Here is a 14,602-nt window from a genome sequence, read left to right as displayed (position 1 = left end):
TTTGAAGATCGGAAACCGACTTATTCCGGAATATGCAGCTTTTGAGATAAAGCGTTCCGGGTATGGTGCCCAGTCGTCGGGGATGAGCGGTCATAATTTTTTATTTTTTTATATTTTTTAATTAAAAATGACCCTAATAATTTAGAGATATCTGAACCTATATATCCGGATTAAATATGCACCTAGGAACTTATTTTTGTAAAAAATCTCATTTTTGTCCAGGTAGGCCATTTTCAGAATTGACATGTTTGCGTGCTCATTACTCAAAACAATGACTTGCGACTTAGTCCGTATTATGCTGGAGCGGGTCACATATAGTGAGTTTTTACAATATTTAAAGATAATTTATTTACTTTTAGCCAGGTAGTTACTTTGTTTAATTCAGTGTTCATTATTCTTTCAAGGATATTTAGATCTTTTCCATTTAAAAATATATTAGTGTCATCAGCAAACATAAGGAGAAATAAATTATTAGAAACAGTGGCTAAATCATTGATATAGATGAGGAAAAGTAATGGCCCAAGTATAGAACCTTGTGGGACACCATATTTCACAGTCTTTTTTGCACCATTAACCCTGTTATATCTCACAAATTGTTGCCTATTTTCTAAATAATGTCCCATCCAATTTAATGCAATGCCCCTCACCCCATAATACTCTAATATCTGAAGAAGTATATTATGATCCACAGTGTCTCTGAAAAATCTTATGATCACACGCCTTTGAAAAATCAAGAAATAGTCCTATGACATATTCGCCCCGATCTAAGGCAGCTGTTATTTTATCGATTAAAATTATTAATGCCATATTTAAGTTGAATGTTTCTTTCTAAATACTGTGTCTATTGAATCACCACAGTCCAATGCTGATGTCCAGTCTTCGAACGTTTCTAGAAGATTTGTCAGGCAGCTTTTTCCTGCCGTGAACCCGTGCTGGTCAGGTGTGAAAAGGTCATTAATGTTTAAGTGCTCCACAATGTGATCTTTTACCAGGGATTGCATCACTTTACATGTTACACTTGTTAGTGCCACCGTTCTATAATTTCCCGCATTAGTCCTGCTTCTCTTCTTGAAGATTGGGGTGATTTATGAGCATTTCCAGGCTGTTGGTACCTTGCCTTCTTGTAGCGACGATTCAAAAATGATGCTCAGCGGTTTAGCGAGACCCTCTGCGCACTCTTTGAGAAATTTTGTCTGGCTTGACCATATCAAGTTTCTTTTTGATGCTCTCCGTGGTAAAGCGAATGTTTCTTATGGTGTGATCATTTTCAACTTTGTTGTCAAATACTGGTATTCCTTCTGTTCTCCTCCTTCTTGTATAAAAACTGAATAGAAAAAGTTGTGCAGCAATGATGCAGCATCTTTGTCCGAATTTGTAAGCGTTCCATCTTGTCTCTTTAGTTGGGTTACACCAACTTTCACTTTCTGCTGGTTGCGTGTGTAGGCATAAATTTTTTTGGGATGTGTCTTGAAGGAGTCTACTAAGTGTTTTTAGCTCATCTGACATAGTCAGATGCAGCTTGTAGAATCGCATGATCGTCCGTGCGTCCGTGCGTCCGAGCGTGCCGTCCGTGCGTCCGTCAACAGTTTGGGCACAATCTTAACCGCTCGACGTCACGGTCACGATATTCGGGGACGTGGGGGGTAATCCGAAAACGAGTTGGATGTCGAAGCTGGGGGGTCAAAGGTCAAAGTCAAGAGGTGTAAAAGAAGGGGGAACATTAACTCCTTAACTTAAGGTATAGGGAGAAATGCAGAAATTGCGGCATCATATCTAAACGCGCTCGACTAAGGCTCGTGATAGTTGGTGTATAGCATCATGGTAGGCAAAAGCATCACTGTGCCGAAATTGGAGGTCACAGGTCAAAGGGTCAATGGGCACAGGGCAGATTTTAAGCATTTCTGAGGACATGGTCTGACGGAGCGATTGAAAAACTTTTTTGTTTCAGCGGTGGACCTAGCATTTTTATGGCTCTTATTGAAAGGACCATGAAATGTCCCTTCTGCTGACATTGCGAAGAGTAAGTGTCGGATAACCTTTTGACCCTCAAGGGAGGTGTTAAACTTGATTTGTTGACTGTCTGTTAGAAAGGAATTTGACTGCCGGGTTTGCTAGTAGAATCATATACATGCCTGTATGTATGAGGCTTACAATGTCACAGTGAAATTTCAAAAAGCTAAATTTGGTTAAAGAAGGTGGTATGTTCCTTAAATCTATGTCATTCTGTACTGTCAGTATGTTACATGTAACGTATGCCACTGCCAGTGGCTGTGCCAGTGCATGTGTTGTGCAGTTTTTGCCTGCCGTTAATTGGTTACAGGTGGCAGCTCTCTATTGCAATTTGAGCCTGTAGGCTTGCGTAGGTAAATGGATGAGTGCTTACTATTCTGTCTTGCAATAGTTGTTGCTACTACGTATGATGGGAGCTTCCATCTTTAATCTGAAGACACTTAAACGTACGCGCCATTCGTGGCAACTTTCATAACGATCCCAAACGAACATTCTTTTGAGAAGGTTCCTGATACCATCCCTGCTGCATTCCTCTGTTTCGGCGTGTATGTGAACAATTTGGGACTAACAGGTTTACTAAATCCCACACTCCACCACAAGATGTCACCGCCCATATGACGTTAGATGAGCGCTGTCGCTCTGCGGCACTTGTTCGTGGTCTCGTCTGGTGTTCCTGCACGTCTCTCCGGCCTTGTTTCTCTGCTTTGCATAGTCTTCATAGTCACGTCTTCTACCTAGGCTCAACCATCTCTGGAAGAGTTTGTGCTTCTTTTTTACTGCCTTCTGAACTGCTTTCTTCATCCATGTTGGTTTTGAGCCTTTATTGCGTGGGGCATATCTTGGTACAAATGTGTTGCATAATTTGTCTAGTACTGTGTTTACAAATTCGCTCCAAGATGATTCTACGTCATTGGCATTTAGAACTTTGGACCAATCTGTGGTTAGTAATTCGTGGTTGATACTGTTGTAATCCCCTTTCCAAAAATTTAGACCTTTGCTAGTTCCATCTCTTTTCCCCGGTTCTAGATAGGTGAGTAGGGTCCAAGACAGACCAACATGGTCACTTTTCCCTAGCGGTCCTAGAGTGATCATCATTTGTATTGTATACAGTATTGTAACTTCGTAACCTCGCCATGATTAGTGGATCATCATGAAGGGGTAGTTTGGAACCCTGCAAATGTGTTTCACATGTGCTAAACTAGGCTTGCCACTTTGGCCGAGTGATTCACTAATTGTAGGCCTATATTGTATTTGTAACGGTAAACCACACTAAAGTTTAAACTTTAATTTTAATTGCAGATATATGTGGGCGATTTAGGGAGCGGAGCGTCGAAGCATGATCTGGAGCAGGCGTTTGGCTATTACGGGCCGCTGCGTAACGTCTGGGTGGCTCGCAATCCTCCAGGGTTTGCCTTCGTCGAGTTTGAGGACCTCAGGGATGCAGAGGATGCCGTCAGGGGTCTGGATGGACGGTAACAACTACATTTATTACAATAATTCGATAAGCAACATGCCAGCTAAATAATAACCGTATCATGCTTAAGGACCATAATGTAAATAAGTGTGCTTGTTACATATATATTATCACTATATATCCTCAGTAGTTATCTAAAATCTTTAAAGAATTTTTAAAAACGTGATTGTATTAGTACGTATATATATGAATAATTACTTAAATAATTAAATAAAAAGTGAATAAATATAATATATAAAACCATGCCAAATATATCTTGTGACATTGGATATGATAAACTAGCGAATGTAGAACTAAGGAACGACTATATTAAGCAGTGTGTCACCATGATCTGACAGGAACTGGAAGCACGTCTTTGCCTGTCTCACGTTGCAGGTCCCTGTGCGGGTCTCGCATACGGGTGGAGTCGTCAACAGGACGAAGCCGCAGTAGGTTCCGGGGGCCACCACCGAGCGGCCGCGCCTTCAACGCGGACGATCGCTGCTACGAGTGTGGACAAAGGGGACACTACGCCTATGACTGCTCGCGCCGACGCATGGGAGGCGGAAGCGGCGGCAGAGGCGGCGGCAGCGGCGGCGGCAGCGGCGGGAGGCGACGCTCTCGTTCTGCGTCGAGGTAGGTCGTTATCCCGTGTCTGTTTCCTGGTTGTTGCCTGTCTAACATCGTACATTCGGGGTGTTAAGCCAATAGGTGTACGCGTGTGATATTGTGTGGTTTGAAACATAGGTGTACGTGTACCGGATAAAGGTGTTCTACATATATTTTATGTAGACTGTTCTGTTAGGCTAATGTTATGGATGGCTGCAATTTCTGGTTTGGCAGCTGTCTTTATTAGATGCCAGTTCTTTTGTTATTAGAATTTTTGCATTGATATCCCATATGTGTGTATTTGTCAAGTAACAGACAATTCAATTCCAATAATAAATGCTGCGTATATGTAATTTTTACATATTTATAGACATATCAATGATGGGAATGGTTTAAAAAAAATAAAGCTATCAGTTTCATGGATTTTATGTGTAGATAAAGTAATGTATACATCGTGCAATATTTGATACCAGCCATGTCCTTTTGAATCTTGATTTTTTTTTATAAAACAAGTGTCACCGCATACTGTTGTACACACAAAAGTGCATGTAGGAATTTTTCGTCGAAAACATTAGCTATTGCACGTACACGTGTATGCATTGCCGTCACATTCCATCTTGAAATACTTGGTGAGCTGTAATGCTCTATTCATGTGCCTGTTTGCCTACAAAAATGGTTGTGCTCCCCGAAGGTGCATTCCTTGATGGCACCAGCGCATGACATTGTGTGTATATTGATGTTGGCTGATGTTACAGGCTCGTTCGTTGACACTTGAAACACGTGAATGTAGACACGAACGAACCTCGTTGATTGCATCGCGCACGCTGCCTCACGCAGCGGCAAGCGCCCGCGTCTGCTTCCTGCATCTACGCAGTCGTCCGTCCGTCTGTACGAGCGCGGGCGAGCGAGCGATCGAAAGATACCAGCTCTCATTGCCGATCGTCGGCGCCCCCTCTCCGCGACCGAGACCCCGCTTCATCTCCTTCTGCCGCAGTCCTACGCTCCTGCTACACGTACTCCTAGAATAACCGCAGACCGGCGAAACGAGTGCGACGCACGCCCGCACGCGCGACATCCGCGAATCACAGCGCTCCGATATCGCTGCATCGGTGAGATCAGGGAGGCACGGCCGTCGCGAAATCCAGACGCACGAGATATTCGGTCGTCGCTGCTGCACGAAACACGTCGAAATTTGGCCGGGTTTGTCGCTGCTGTTGGTCCCCGGTTCTTCGGTGATCGCGACTTCGCACGCAATTCTGCGGCTCTTCCCGATCCGTTATGTCCATCTCTCGCCGCCGCCGGCTGTCGTGGAAGGACATACGTGTACGTGTGCGTAGTGTAGCGTTGTTTATCGTTGCTCGGGAAAGTTCTAGAACGCCTGCGCTGCCGTTGCTAACATAAGATGTCACAGTTGAGTCATGGCAGCCCACGTAATTTTTGAGTGTCTCCGCATTGTTTAGGGTACACTCGCAGGGCGTCAAGTTCCTATTTTTCCCTATTTTCTGGACAATTCCTATTTTCTCCTATTTTCTGGACAAATTCTTATTTTTTCCTATTTTTGAGGGCTTTTAATTTTTCTGAATCCAGAATTGTATGTATCCTTCTCAGAATGCAGAAATTTACATTTCAGGTGACCAAATTTTCAAAAATTTTCTGTGGGAGGACCCCCAGACCCCCACCGTGACCTCTTACTTTAAATTAACGTAATATACTCTTTACTATCACAGATTTTATTTCAGTAAAGTTATTTCTCAGTTGGATGTGGTATGTGTATCCAGAGGGGGGGGGTCCAGGGGGTCCGGACCCCCATTTTTTAACCCAAAAAAGGGAAAACACATAAAAGAAAATTTTCTGCTTAAAAATTTGTAATTCCATCTTGCATTCTAGACATCAAAATTACTGCTCAGATGCTCTCAGAATGCACCAATTTTTCAAAATTTTTCTTGGGGGAGAAAGACCCTAAACCCCCCCCCCCTCCTAAGTGGCAACAGGCCTAAAGCCTGGCGCACATTGCCGAACATTTTCCCGAACAAATGTTCGTCCGAACAAACGTTTTTGTCTGGCAATGTGCGGGTGAACAATTGCTGAGCGCACATTGCCGAACATTTTGCAGCGAACAACCTTGTGGCGCCGTCTAGTAGCTGTGTTGTAAAGAGTCACGTGATCGGCGTGTGGCGAATCAGCGTGATAGGCATTTACAAATGTTCCTAGAATTGTTTGACATTCAGCGCACATTGACAAACATTCGACGAACATTGTTCGAGATATCAAACATTTCCGATTTTCAGAAACATTGTTCGTTACAAATGTTTGGCAACTTTTTCCACCGCACATTGCCGAACATTTCATGGAACATTGCTACGATAATGTTTTTGAGCAAAATGTTCGGCGACTTTTTTCACCGTACATTGCGAACATTTCATGGAACATTGCTACGATAATGTTTTTGAGCAAAATGTTCGGCAATGTGCGCCGGGCTTTAGACACGTCACATAAGCTGCCTTCGGCACCTTTTTATAAAAGTGCCCTTTATTTCTTACTGGACTCCCCCTTTTTCAAAAAGCCGGATCCGCCCATGTATACATGTACGTCATACTATTTTGGAGTAGTCTACATGTATGGGTGCTTATGCATGTATAAATTGCTTATCAATTTTAACATGCATTTCTCATTAAAACCTCAAAATATTGTTCGCATGTGATGTAACTCCAAATATGTATATTAATAAAACCATTTGTGGTGGATCGGGATGGCTGTAGGGGTGTTGGGAGGCCATCTAACGCAACAAATATTCCTATTTAACATGTATTTTCTCACCAAAATTCCTATTTTCCTCCTATTTTTTCACATCTGGAATTCCTATTTTCCTATTTTTTGAGCATCACTTGACGCCCTGCACTCGCTTCCACTCGCATTTGAGATTTGTTCCTGGTTCTCGGCAATACAGTATTAAACAACATGGTAGTTTATTACCGTCATTTCCCACGTGCCGTATATATGGTCACTGCTGTTTCTGAGGTGTGCTTGATGGTTGCTCGCATTGATACGGATTGCAGTTTTTGAAGGCAATCGTCTGGATTCACAGTACTTGAGCTCGAGTAAAGCCCGGTTTTTGAAAGGGCATCAGAGTAACCGAGGAAGCCGTCTGACGTGTTTTCGATTGCACCTTCTTGCAGGGACCGGAGAAGCCGCAGCAGGAGTAGGAGTCGCAGCAGGAGCCGCAGCAGGAGCAGGAGCGGTGACCGGCGTTCCCGCAGCCGCAGCCGCGGACACAGCAAACGCTCGGCGAGCCGCAGCCGCAGCAGGTAACCGTGACGACGACGGCTGCAGCGATGCTTTGTCCGTTTGCTAGAGGATGCTCGCGAACGGATAGAGAGAGAGAGGTGCCGCTTTGGCTAGAAATTGCATGTATCTGATGGAAATGAGCTTTGCTACAAAAGTTACGCCGGCTCTCTTAAGCACGTCGTTGACCCAGGGTCGCATGTAGATGCCTTCGCACAGCAGGCAGGGGTCGAAATAAGCGATGGTCCAATGGTCCGGGGCCATCAAATAATCAGGAGGACCATCCGATTTTCAAAGTCAATGGTCCGACGGACCATTGAATATTTTGGTCCCATTTTACGATAATTTTCTTTGAAGTTTCCACGTTCCAATATAAAAAGTGAATAAAGAATTACTGTATCGTTTGATACATTCATTGTAGGTGAATAATTAAACCATTTTATCACCATGTAAAATCTCTTTCTTACGCTTGCACGCCGCATTACTTTTAGAGAACAATTTGAAATTTAGGAGGACCATCTAAATTTCAAACTTGATGGTCCTGTGGACCATCTCTTTTTGTCTCCTTATTTCTACCCCTTTTCGCACCTTCGACTATCCACACGTGCTAACTGTGGCCTCTGCAGATTACTCGCGTGCCGTCACGACGTGATCGTACGATGATGACATGTGTCGAAATAATGAACTAATTGATGAACGAATTGGTGAACTAATTGGTGAACTAATTGATGAACTAATTGGTGAACTAATTGATGAACTAATTGATGAACTAAATTATGAACTAATTGATGAACTAATTGGTAAACTAATTGATGAACTAAATGATGAACTAATTGATGAATTAATTGATGAACTAAATGATGAACTAATTGATGAACTAAATGATCAACTAATTGATGAACTAAATGATGAACTAAATGATGAACTAATTGATGAGCTAAATGATGAACTAAATGATGAACTAATTGATGAATTAATTGATGAACTAATTGATGAACTAATCTCCGTGTTTCTGTTGTAGGAGTGACACACCGCGTCGCTCACGCTCGGCATCCGCACCGAGGAACGGCGTGAAGACTTAGAGGCGAGAGGAGACATGCCCCTAACCCTTTGTTGGCATGCGAGGAGGTTGAGGATTGCTGGAGAAACAGCAGGCAGCCGTGCTAGACCATACCCTTTGACCATGGTACTAGGATTGTGCGGCAGGGGCATGGGGGAGACCACCAAAGATTGGAGGTTTCTATGATTGAAGATTGCTGCTGGAATTATAGACGGGCGAGCGAACGTCACGCGCGTGGTTAGAACGTCGGTTGGGATTTGTAATCGGGAGTAGATTTGTTTGTCTTTGGCTGTTGGCGAGAGGGGAGTCAGCGAGGTTCCTAGATGAGGGAAGTCTCGCGTCGTATCGCAGAATCACGGTCGCCATCGGTCGCCACTAGGTGGCGCTCGTATTGCGTCAGGGCACCACATTGTCGCTAGCCTGCGCCGGGGAGTGTCGGAGGCCGACCGTTTATTTTTTCATTTGCTTGTTCATTCGTTCGTTCATTCGATTCACTGCGCGACGAATGCCATTGCGCGCAAGAGGATGTGAGGTTGCCACGACGATGAGGATGTCCTCCTCTGTGTCCTGCAGTCGCTGTTTTAACACAGCGTCAACGATTTTATTGTTTCGGACGTTTAGATTTCAAGTTGGGTGTGGCCGTGTATCTGGGACACGTGTAGGAGGAAGCCAGTAGGTGGCGCTAGTGCTCCACGAAGCATTAATTTGCCGTGTCTCAAGAGTACTTTTTATATTTTAAATGTGTTTGTCTTGGCACCTCCTGTAAATTGTATTTTTCAAAGATCGGGTTTGATGGTTCTTATATTATGACCGTATAAATTTCACAATCCTAACATATAGTCTGTGTAAATATAGTGAAATAAAGAATGAATAAATTCACAAGTTTCCATGTTTATCTAGCAGAAATGTTGTCGCAGATATCAATGTTGCCATTATGCATTATGTGTACTGTGTAATAATAGTTCTTATTCAAATGTCAATAAAATAAAAATTTCTTGTATGAATACTAATTGCATTGATTGTTAATTTACAGCAATAAGCATTTAAGTAGTCTAACAAAAAAGGTGATTAATTAAACATGATTTATTTGCTTGTAAAAACAACCAATCAACGATAGTTGGTACACAATTATCAAATATGGCGCCTACCCATTCGCATTTTAAAGTTGGAGAGACTGCACACCCAACGAGTACTAAAATTGAAATTGGCACACGTATAGACGTTGGTAACTATAGAAATGTAGAAACCAGAGCTGTTCACACATCTACTGCAGGCACATTACTAAGGCATGCACAGCTTCATGGTGTATCTATGTCACCATCCATGATTTCAAAGTGGTGAGAGACACGAGTAGCTTTCAGCTGAACGTTATAACACGTCATTACATCACAGAAAGGCAACGTGAGCCGCACGTCATGTAACGCACGTCGAACGGCTGCTGCTCACATTGTTCACGTAACCTTAGAACAGCTATCATTGTTCACGTAACCTTCGAACAGCTATCATTGTTCACGTAACCTTAGAACAGCTATCATTGTTCACGTAACCTTTGAACAGCTATCATTGTTCACGTTACGTATGTCCGTTACGTATGTCGAACAGCTGCTGTTGTTCACGTTACGTATGTCGAACAGCTGCCGTTGTTCACGTAAAGTATGTCAAACAGCTGCCGTTGTTCACGTAATGCACTGCGAACAGCTGTTGTTCACGTTACGTATGTCGGACATCTGCCGTTGTTTAAGACAACGCCACGAGACCAGGTTCGTCAGTCACTAGTGACCAACGTTCCGGAACACGTGAATCCAACAACAAAAAGAATGACTACGTTACATGGCGCGACAATGTCAGAAAGGAAGCTTCCCATTCTACAAGAATAGCTCATTATTCACGGAATAGTTTAATTATTCTATGGTTCAACATGAACCATTAATTTTGCATGATTGTATGTAAAAATAACATTCTATATAGATATGATAATTAACAGGGGGATCGGTCATATTTTCGTGATACCACACGTAACACGCCCCATCATATTTTTTATATATGCTTAAACCATACCATATGACCGAAACACCCATAATTATTAAAACAGAAATTATAAATTTAGGCTAATTAATTGATTAATAAAATTAGCATTCCCTGATAAAGCAATATCTTAGATGATTTTATCTTGCTGTTGACAAAATTAATGTTGAATTTTACATTTTTTTAACGTTTTTTTTATGCAATTCAGTTTTTGGTGCGAGTTGTTTCTTTAACGCATAATCCAGCACTTGACAGTCTTAACTTGGAACGGTGTCAGCTTTACTTGGAATGTAGAGTTTTTGACCTCGTAGGGGGCACTGCTGTCATCCTTTTCAAAAATGTCACACCTAGTCAAAGGAGAAATGAGTGTAAGATAACATATTGACCGTGGCAAGAGTGAGTAAAAAACTTTGTTCATTATAAAACAAACTATATATAACAAACTAAAGTTTTGTTATTATTCATTCCCGATGGTATTATATGATGGGAATTCATTTTAACAAGCACGACCTTTGCCGCCTAATTACTGTCGTGTTAGCAGTTGGTCCACGGTAAAATCCCAATGCAAGAAGCATTTCATTTTGTTTTACTAAACACATAATTATGTCCACACTTAAAGACCAATCGATCCATGCAAATCCATCGACTGGTAGAGGAACCACGATTTTACTGCATAGGAAACAATGGGCCCTTGTCAGAAACAAAATTAGTCTCAACATGATCGTTTTCTCTTAGACCGCTGACAGACACAGAAATATAGAAAAAGTCAAGAAAATGAAAAATCCAACAAAATTTACCCCCGAAAAAATGTCAAAAAATGAAAATTTGTCAACAGTCTATGAGAAATATAAAACATAACAACAATAGAAATGGAAACGGAATGTTAGCATCACGTGGAAACTAATTATCGTTCTGACAACGGGGCCCTGGACTTCTCTACCCTGCGCATAAGAAACTTGTAACTTTACCATGTTTCTGTCAACAGTCTACAAGAAGAAAGTTATAATGTTAAGACTAATTTTGTTTCTGACAAGGGCCCATTGGTTTCCTATAATGTAAAATCATGGTTCCTCTACCAGTTGATAGATTTGCATGGATCGATTGATCTTCAAGTGTAGACATATGTGTTTAGTTCATGACGATGGGGCTCTGGTCCATTCCCTACGACTCCCCGTCATGGTCGCAGGGAAGGAAGCTGCGAACTTACTCGAACACCTTCTGCACGGGTAGTCCGACATTGATCGTCGCGTGCGCCGTGCTCCCGTACGCCTCGTACATCCTCACAATTATGGCTTCAGGATTCATCTCGTCCTGAAACCCACAAACGTGACGTCACCGCTGTTATCACCATACAGACGTGTATAAACTTATGCACAAACGTGACGTCACCGCTAATGCTGTCATCTCTATATAAACGTGTATAAACTTATGCACAGAGTCGATAAATATCGTATGTGTAGAGTGAAATACGTATGTAGGATACAGATGAGATGTGCGTGTGTTCATACTGTTATGCTGTGGTTATTTGAATGAATATTCTTTCTCATTCATTAAACAAACTATACCTTGGGAAATGATTTCTTAAAAGAGGCATGATTGCATTGGCATGGCATATTAATAGTAGTCGATGTATAATCAAGGATGAAGTTAAATTCTCGTGCCCTTGCACTGAGTGCATTGCGGAACACACAACGCACAGACACATGCACGCACCTATACTCACGCACAAAACACACATGCCTATACACACGAATGCACACACACACGCACACACGCACGCACACACACGCACGCACACACGCACGCACGCACACGCACGCACGCACACACGCACGCACGCACGCACACACACACACATGCACGCACACATGCATGCACGTACCTTCTTCACCGTCTCCAATACCACGGCTGGGTTGTCGACAGACAGCCAAGATTTTGCGGTGACGGGGACCGAAACCCTGGCGACACCTAGTGGCGAGTTGAGGTTGTAGGCTTGCTGCACAACTCCGGCCGACTGGAACGTACCTGATCAACATGAGAACAACATGATGAAGCCCTAGTCAGGTTGCTCTAACACTATTACATGCCGCTCTCACGCTATTACATGCTGCTCTCACGCTATTACATGCCACTCTCATGCTATTAGTAATTACATGTCCCTCTCACACTATTACATGTCCCTCTCTCGCTATTACATGCCGCTCTCTCGCTATTACATGCCGCTCTCACGCTATTACATGTCCCTCTCTCGCTATTACATGCTGCTCTCACGCTATTACATGTCCCTCTCTCGCTATTACATGCCGCTCTCTCGCTATTACATGCTGCTCTCACGCTATTACATGCCGCTCTCTCGCTATTACATGCCGCTCTCTCGCTATTACAGTCGCTCTCACGCCTCATTACATGACCGCTCTGCTGCACTATTCACATTGCTGCCTCTCATCGCTATTACATGCCGCTCTCTCGCTATTACTATCGCCGGCCTTCTCTGCTATTACATGCTGCTCTCACGCTATTACATGCCGCTCTCTCACTATTACATGTCGCTCTCACGCTATTACATGCCGCTCTCACACTATTACGTGTCTTCTCGGTGCCACTCGGAGAATAAATGCGCGCCGTACCTTTGTGTGGCATGATGGCATAGGTGAACTCGTGCTTGCCTATGTCCGAGTTGGCATTCGGGGACTTTGGAGCCCTCAGCCTGTAGCCGAACAATAGTCGGAAGTTATTTGAGCAGTGGGAGTGAGAGCGCGTCACTCTCCCCTACTGCTGCTGCATGTGAACGCCTCCCCCCTCACTCACTCTGCCCATACCGTGTCCCGCTACTGCTGTGCAGTGAACGCCTCCCCCCCTCACTCACCTCTGCCCAACCGTGTCCCGCTACTGCTGTGCAGTGAACGCCTCCCCCCCTCACTCACCTCTGCCCAACCGTGTCCCGCTACTGCTGTGCAGTGAACGCCTCCCCCCCTCACTCACCTCTGCCCAACCGTGTCCCCCTACTGCTGTGCAGTGAACGCTTCCCCCGTCACTCTCACTCACTTCTGCCCAAACCTCACCCACCTCCATCTACCCCCAGGGCCGTAGGCTGAGCAAATTCCTAGGGAGGGGAAAAAATTCACGACTCAGCTGTGCAATGATGAGCGACGGGCTCAGCTCTTGATCGACGTCCATAGTGTGGTAGGGGTAGGTATGAGACAAGGCTTTCACGGATAAGTGACCAAAAAATCACGTTAGGGTTATTAATGATTATTAGCTAAGCTTATTTTATTTTTCCTTGTATTATTTTTGCTCCAAAATCTAGGGTGGGGGGGGCGGGTGCCCCCCTTACCCTCCCAGAAGCTACGGCTCCCTGACCTCCCTCCGAACCTCACATTGTATCGCGCATTGCTGCTACGCACACGTGTTGTATTGCACACATCATTGCTGTGTTGTATCTGTGTATTACTACTGTGTTGCGTATTGCTGCAGTACTCACAGTGACAGTCTTAGCACGTTCTTGTAGCAGGAGTAGCCATACTTGCAGTCATTCAGCAGGGCCACGCCGACACCGGTCTCTGACATATCCGCCCACTTGTGGCCGCAAACCTGGAACGCAAGACGAAAATTACACCACCCGCGAAGCAAATGTCCTATTGTTTCGCATCGTTCGACGCGCCACGCGTGCTACGCTGCGCAACGAAAATGGAGCACACTCACGAAATACTTTGAGGTTTCTCGCGCTATTACGTATGTCGTCGGTCGTGCAATGAGAAACAATTGAGCGATCGTTTCAAAGAACTGGTGACTGCAACCACTACGCATCATTGAAATATGCAAGTGAGCGCGGCACATATAAATAAAGCAAACAGTAACGACTAATGTTGCAATGAGCCACGTCTTTCAGTACAGCAAAATTTAATACAGCTAGTCCAGTACAAGGCCGTACGCAGGAAATTTTCTGTAGGGGGGCAAAGATACTCCTCATGCCTCCTGTGCCCTAACGTTTCGTAATTTTACATTTCTATATATAAAGTGTCAGGGAACAATTTTCAGCCAAAAAATTGCATAGCAAATGTGCTATACAAAATAAACTTTGCATAGCAATTGTATAAATGTGTATAGCATTTTTTTTCAGACAATCACAGTGCAAATTTACACCGCAGTGCATGCTTGGCGTG

At 43.7% G+C, this 14,602-nt stretch overlaps 2 protein-coding genes across 2 annotated transcripts in view; one reads left to right on the top strand and one right to left on the bottom strand.

Annotated features, from left to right (window-relative positions):
* Positions 1-9,420, top strand: part of LOC106813981 (serine/arginine-rich splicing factor 7-like) — a 16,960-nt gene extending 7,540 nt beyond the window's left edge. The window contains exons 2-5 of the mRNA XM_014818236.1: positions 3,310-3,482; positions 3,860-4,099; positions 7,249-7,377; positions 8,376-9,420. Coding sequence (XP_014673722.1) covers positions 3,310-3,482; positions 3,860-4,099; positions 7,249-7,377; positions 8,376-8,436 — 603 coding nt within the window. The 3' untranslated portion in view covers positions 8,437-9,420. The remainder of the gene's footprint in view (positions 1-3,309; positions 3,483-3,859; positions 4,100-7,248; positions 7,378-8,375) is intronic.
* Positions 9,421-9,479: 59 nt separating this feature from the next.
* Positions 9,480-14,602, bottom strand: part of LOC106813979 (alpha-mannosidase 2C1-like) — a 24,072-nt gene continuing 18,949 nt past the window's right edge. Inside the window, exons 17-21 of the mRNA XM_014818234.1 lie at positions 13,921-14,030; positions 13,067-13,146; positions 12,322-12,464; positions 11,647-11,750; positions 9,480-10,786 (exon numbers count right to left, since the gene is read on the bottom strand). Coding sequence (XP_014673720.1) covers positions 10,669-10,786; positions 11,647-11,750; positions 12,322-12,464; positions 13,067-13,146; positions 13,921-14,030 — 555 coding nt within the window. The 3' untranslated portion in view covers positions 9,480-10,668. The remainder of the gene's footprint in view (positions 10,787-11,646; positions 11,751-12,321; positions 12,465-13,066; positions 13,147-13,920; positions 14,031-14,602) is intronic.

The sequence above is a fragment of the Priapulus caudatus genome, unplaced genomic scaffold, assembly GCF_000485595.1.
Source record: "Priapulus caudatus unplaced genomic scaffold, Priapulus_caudatus-5.0.1 Scaffold851, whole genome shotgun sequence".
Taxonomy (NCBI): Eukaryota; Metazoa; Priapulida; class Priapulimorpha; order Priapulimorphida; family Priapulidae; genus Priapulus; species Priapulus caudatus.
Note: the sequence above shows the minus strand (reverse complement) of the source record. Positions and strands in the feature narration are given on the sequence as shown.